At 41.7% G+C, this 6,298-nt stretch overlaps 1 protein-coding gene across 3 annotated transcripts in view; it reads left to right on the forward strand.

The window, feature by feature from the left end:
• LOC116978653 (dihydropyrimidinase-related protein 3-like) overlaps positions 1–5,360 on the forward strand; it is a 210,669-nt gene extending 205,309 nt beyond the window's left edge. The window contains exons 14-15 of one of the 3 annotated variants that reach the window (XM_033029944.1): positions 89–124; positions 2,056–5,360. In XM_033029944.1, the coding sequence (XP_032885835.1) occupies positions 89–124; positions 2,056–2,144 (125 nt within the window). In that variant the 3' untranslated portion in view covers positions 2,145–5,360. The remainder of the gene's footprint in view (positions 1–88; positions 125–2,055) is intronic. The other 2 variants (XM_033029946.1, XM_033029945.1) reach the window with 2 other exon arrangements.
• The last annotated feature ends 938 nt before the right edge of the window (positions 5,361–6,298 follow it).

Below are 6,298 nucleotides of genomic sequence, written 5' to 3' on the forward strand. Positions count from 1 at the left end.
TGAAGCCGTAATTAGTATATAGACTTGAGCCCTTCAGAAAATTGGCCTCTTTACGTTGTCAATTAAACGTTTCCGTTCATTTCAATAGGAAGAACTTCTGATGGTTTAACAAAATCTAATGCAGGTATGGAACAAACAAGTTTAAAAGTAAAACAAAAATAATATTGGGTCCTGGAGACCAAGGAAGTTTTATTTTCTTGTGTTAAACAGCTCAAATTGCACTGACTGGATTTACTCTACTGAAATAAATTGCACCCAAACCATGATCTGTCACCAGCCAGTCCCAACACTTAGAAGCTGCTGATTTGTGCATTGGTAGGGTTTTTAAACAAAGCTTAGCAAGGTAAATGGTGTGGGAATGGAACTGCCGAGGAATTACCTCAGGGTTATGGATCGTATGTTGAGATAGGAACAATTTTTGTTCTGCAAATTGTGAACCATTGGAGTTCTCTGCCTCATGCACTGTGCCGTAAACTATCTAAGGGAGTTAAGGGGTATAGAATTCAGGGAATTCTGAATGGTCTCAACCCGAAACGTCACCCATTCCTACTCTCCAGAGATGCTGCCTGTCCCGCTGAGTTACTCCAGCTTTTCGTGTCTATTTTAGAATTCAGGGGAGGTTGAAATGGAACTGAGGCCAGAGCAGGCCGCCCCTGGCATTATTGAATGGTGGACCAAGGCTCGAGCGGCTCAAACGCCGACTCCTGTGGCTATTTCCTAGTTTCTTAAGTTAAAGAATTACAGTTCCTTGTACTGATTTAGAAGAGTCTTGAAGGATCTGAAACGTCGACCCGAAACTATCCAGAGATGCTGCCTGTTCCGCTGAGTTACTCCAGCATTTTGTGTCTATCTTCGGTTCCTTCCTACAAGTAAAATCATTTGGCCTTAAGGAAAACCAAGTATCCCTACACTGTTGGCCGAATATAAGTAAAGATGGGGAAGCTGCAGTGATGGGAAGGAAGGTGGAAGGAAACTTGTTCCATGCTAACAGGATGCAACAACAAGGAACTGCAGATGCTGGTTCATACCAAAGAAAGAGTAACTCAGCAGGTCAGGCAGCGTCTCTGGATGGGTGACGTTTTGGGTTGGAACGCTTCTTAAGATGCTGGCTATACTCAGCAAGTCAGTCAGCGTCTATGGAGAAAGAAATAGAGTTAATGCGGCAGGAAAGTATCCCTTAATCAAATGACCTGAGGCGTTGACTGTTCATCTCTCCAGAGAGGATGATGCATTTGAGATGCCTTGAAGTCCAGTGTACCAACACTTGGCGTGCAGTGCTGGTTGGTGCTGTAGAATTGGGGGGCTAAATGTTGTGGGTAAAGTGGGTAACAGATCATGCAAGGAAGGTTTGACATGATATCAGATAAATGTAGCTCTGCCTTGACAGAAAATAAGGGCAAAACCGCCTGGTGCATGTTGGCGGGGGTTGGGGGCGGGGGTTGGGGAGATGACACCGTGATGCAACAACTGGAGATCGCTACCTCACAACTCCCAACTGCCTGGGTTCAATCCTGACCTCGGGTGCTGTCTGTGTGTGTGGAATGTGCATGTTCTCCACGTGACCGTGTGGGTTTCCCTTGGGTGCCTCAGTTATCTCCCATGTCCCAAAGAGTCACAGTCAGTTGGTTAGTCGTCAACTCTAAATTGCCCACCCCCACATCGGTGGGTGGGTATTGGGACAATAGTCAGGAAATGGAATTGCTCTGTGAGCCAGCATTGACACTGTGGGCTGAAAGACTTCATTCTGCATCATAATGGAATATGGAATGGGGCAGATAAAGCTGCAGAATAGAAAAAGGCCCTTCAGCCCACTGAATCCATGCTGGCCATCGGCCACCAATTCTTACAGCACTCCTACACTAACCAGTGTTATACTGCCCATATTGCAATCAATTTATTACTCCAACCCCCCCGCCCCAGATTTTATCACTCGTTGGTACACTAAGGGCAATTTTCACGATGAACAATGTAAGATATAGAGTGTGAGGGGAATGAGGACCCCTCGCCTCCCACTGGCCTCTCTCATCTCATGCCTCCCTATCCTCTCATTCACAGGAGCTCAAGTGGATGACGGGCCTCGCCGCAGTGGTCACCGCATCGTCGTGCCTCCCGGCGGCCGTTCAAACATCACCTCGCTCAGCTGAAGTCTGCGGCAGGAAAGGGGGAGAGAGACAGAGAAAGAGAGAGAGAGGAGAGAGAAAGGGGAATGGGAGGGGTGGGTGGGGAAGAAAGAAATCATGCCATAACGATGACACGTTGCAAAAAAAATAAATCAAAAAGCAAATTGTTAGTCCTACTTAAAAAATAAATTGTTACTTTGAATTGAATATTGACAGTGCCTCAAGCCTTATTGATGAGAAAGCTACTTTGCCATTGCTTTAATAAAGTCTTGTTGTTTTATTATTTAGCCTTAAGTCATCGGAGTTTAACTGTTGATAGTAAGGATGCAAAGATTACAGTTGCCTATTAATTGATTTCAACAGCAAATTAAACCCTGCCATTGCTACTTGTTCCAACAATTCCAGGGCCTCTGCTTTTCTCGACTTCCATTCCAAACTTCTTGTTTGCAGAGGTTCCAACAGATGATGATCAGGTCTGTTTTATCCCGTTGCCTTATCGTGTAACACTGCCAATCTGGAAATGAATATTCCACTTCCTTTTATATCTGTAGTGAGATGCCCGTCAGAATAGGCTTCAGGTCAGGTCCAATAACAAGCCCATGTTTTACATGTTACCTTTATGATCCTTTTGCTTAATTTAAGGGAAACCATTGTTGGTCTACTTTTAGCACCCTTCTTCAGATGGTTCCTAATTTATTGGAAGTGTTATATTTCTCATCGTGCTGACAAAAATTTGTTTCTGTGCACTTTGATCGCAAGTATCAGCTTTGTCAAGGAATCTTATTTACTGGTTTCCAGGTCAATAGACTTTGGTGCAAACCAAAGATGTGAATCCAACCTCTGCTGAAGCCATTCTGTCAGTGCTGGCTCCTTGTAAGAGAGAGGGAGAGAGAGAGATTGCTGGTTGTTTTTTCTTTAGGGAATTAGCTAAATTTAATTGGAATTAGTGATATTTTGACAGTACAGTGCTCCACGCTAACTTCTCAAATCCACCGTGAATTCCTTCTTAGCAAGCCAGAGATTGCTGGATAGCAATGATGTCAACATCCACCACATCTGATAAATTGGACAAGAGACGAGTCATTCACCATGAAATACCAATGTTTAACTTGTTCAATAGCGCGATTCATCATTTCAAATGTTCCTTTTACTGTTGATTGGAAATGACAGGGCCATCACATTTCTCCACGGGGAGACAAGAGGGAAAGCAAATAAGATCCACCGCATGGGTTCTCGATGGAATTCAATAGCCGTCAGAAAGAGTTTGTAAATTAATGTTTTGCAAATGAATAGATTGATTCAAAACTTGTTTCTACAGTTGGTCTGCCCAAGTTGATTCAATTTAGTCAGCTTCTAAGCAGTCCCGAATTAGAATCTTATTTTTCTGCTGAGATATTTGTATCAACTGCTGAAGATCCGGTATACCAATGATGTGATCGAACTTAAAGCGGGGGAATAATCCAACACACATCACTGCTTGTTTGCTGTCCACTGATGCCAATGTAAAACCATGTGTGGTAAATGAGACTCGGATTGGAAATGACTGTGAGGACTTTTGCAGTGGGATAGTCTGGCAGCTCCCTGTACTCTTGCACGTTCAATTAATAGTGGGGAGGGTCCAATTAGTGAGAAGAAGCTTGAATGTTCCTGATGTCTGAACATCCCAGATAGTTAAAAACAAATTTGTGATTTTTTTTCACCTATGCTTTTCTGTACTTTATGAGTTCCACATAACTGTAATCAGTGCATCCTGTTTAGGAAGAGTAGCCTTTGATCTGTATTCACTTCAAATCTTGTGCATGCTGACGAATCCTCCAGGAGTCGGCTTGACAAGTCATACATTGCATACTTCAAAGACCTAAAGTGCTTTTACACTTTAATTTTGCTGCTTGCCTGTGTGTTCGTATGAACACACACACACACACACACACACACACTGACACTCCCTCTCCACTCCATGCAACTTAGAACCATGAGGTATTTTATCAACACATTACAACATCATGACCTATTTAGAAAGGATTCTGTATCAATGTTAATGGATATATGTTATCCAGCCTTCAAGCAGCTTGTTCTTTTGAACACCCCCCAGATTATTTCCCTTGGTGTGTAGGGATATTCATCACATGACTTGAGGGCCCTGAATAAATCCTTCCCATACCTACTGTTTGTTGGGGTTCCTGCTTTATAGTCGAACATATAGGAAGCTTCATTATAAGCAACTGGGAGAAATTGTGTAAAAAGCTGCATCTTTTCCATCCCCAAATACACATCGAGGAATTTTGGTTGAGTAGGTGTGCTCCCTTTAGTCAGATCCAAGCCAATTCTGATCGTGCAATTTTCCACGAAAAAGTCATGCAAAAATACATCTAAGGCTGCTCCTCCAGTACCCTCCCTTGCTTTGGATAAAGCATCGTAGCAACTATCCCCAGTAAGACTTTCTTCTTATTTACGACTGGCCTATTGACTGACGCCTTTCCCTAATACGATTTCATAAGATCTGAGAAATATTCCAACCAAAATGTATTGTCCATCTGATGGTGACTAATTGAAAACACACTTAGATAAAGAGCCCATTTTTTAATTTCAGGAAACAAGTGAATTAAAATTATTTTAAGGGTTAATAAGATTGCACCATGGGTAGTGTACTAAAACAGCACATCATGGATCTCTGCAATGGTAGGGACCAATGAAATGTGATTACGTTTTACTTAAACATTTTCTGGAGAGCTGGGTGCTATGAGAAGATACAAATTAATAGGACACCATAAAATGTACTTTATTTGACTTTAAAATGACTGCCTATTCCCACCATTTTATCTCGTTTTGATGCTCATTAATTAAAGAGGGCGATCTCATCACCAGATATTTATTCATTGTTACCTTCAAGTATCTAATGCTCTGCTTTAAAAAAAAATTCCTATTAATAAGAAATGCATTATTTCACAGTTTACTATTAGACAACAGAGTGATACGAGGCTGCTTTTTGAGTCTGTGTTTTGGGATGTACTGCTCATATTAGCAGGCACAGAGTTTTTTTTAACCAAAAAAAGAAGGTTAAATTCTGCCGTTAATGAGGTTTGAACAGCTGATGACTTTTAATTGCCATTTTCTTCCAAAATCTTGTTTAAAAAAGGTGTAAGGACAACATTACCAAGGTGGTTGATGTTTAGAATTCTTGTATTTATGTTTGTACATGCCTTGGACTAATAAATTTATGCAAATATGGCTTCACAAAGACATTTGTATTTGTCATTTTTTTCTTTCTCGCGTTACATGTAGTTTATGGCATTGATTCTGTAGTTTCATTTAGATCCAGTTTAGTTTAGAGATATAGCGTGGAAACACTGCATCCATTCGGCCCACTGCATCCATGCCGACCAGCGATCCCCATACATTACCTTGAATGAACCCCAGCCTCTGGGCATTTGGCCCGTTCTACCACATTAAAGAGATAACACAGTTCCTGTAGGTTTTTGTATGAACTGAAATGAGGAGGAGTGGAGTAGGAAGAGAACCTATTTTAAGTCAACTATTGTGGCATAACATGTTGAGATACAGAAGCAACATTGCTAATTTAGTACATGGATGTATGAACGATTTTTCAATTCCATTCTGTCACCATGTATTACAAACACGGGCGTCTTTTCTAAAGTTAAGCTTATCATAGACATTTAATAAGACATTTCTTGGTGTGTTTCTTAAGGGGTTGGACAGGCTAGATGCAGGAAGATTGTTCCCGATGTTGGGGAAGTCCAGGACAAGGGGTCACAGTTTAAGGATAAAGGGGAAATCCTTTAGGACCGAGATGAGAAAAACATTTTTCACACAGAGAGTGGTGAATCTCTGGAATTCTCTGCCACCGAAGGTAGTTGAGGCCAGTTCATTGGCTATATTTAAGAGGGAGTTAGATGTGGCCCTTGTGGCTAAAGGGATCAGGGGGTATGGAGAGAAGGCAGGTACAGGATACTGAGTTGGATGATCAGCCATGATCATATTGAATGGCCTACACCTGCACCTATTTTCTATGTCTATGTTTCCTGCCTCAGCTGCCTTGACTCCCTTACATAAAGTTGCAAGTCAAGGGCATGTGGCGAGACTTTCATCAAAACTGTTCTTCAGTCACCACCCAGTGGACAAATAAAGAAATGGAAATTCAATGAAGTATAAACAATCTT

Source organism: Amblyraja radiata, chromosome 11 (assembly GCF_010909765.2).
Source record: "Amblyraja radiata isolate CabotCenter1 chromosome 11, sAmbRad1.1.pri, whole genome shotgun sequence".
Taxonomy (NCBI): Eukaryota; Metazoa; Chordata; class Chondrichthyes; order Rajiformes; family Rajidae; genus Amblyraja; species Amblyraja radiata.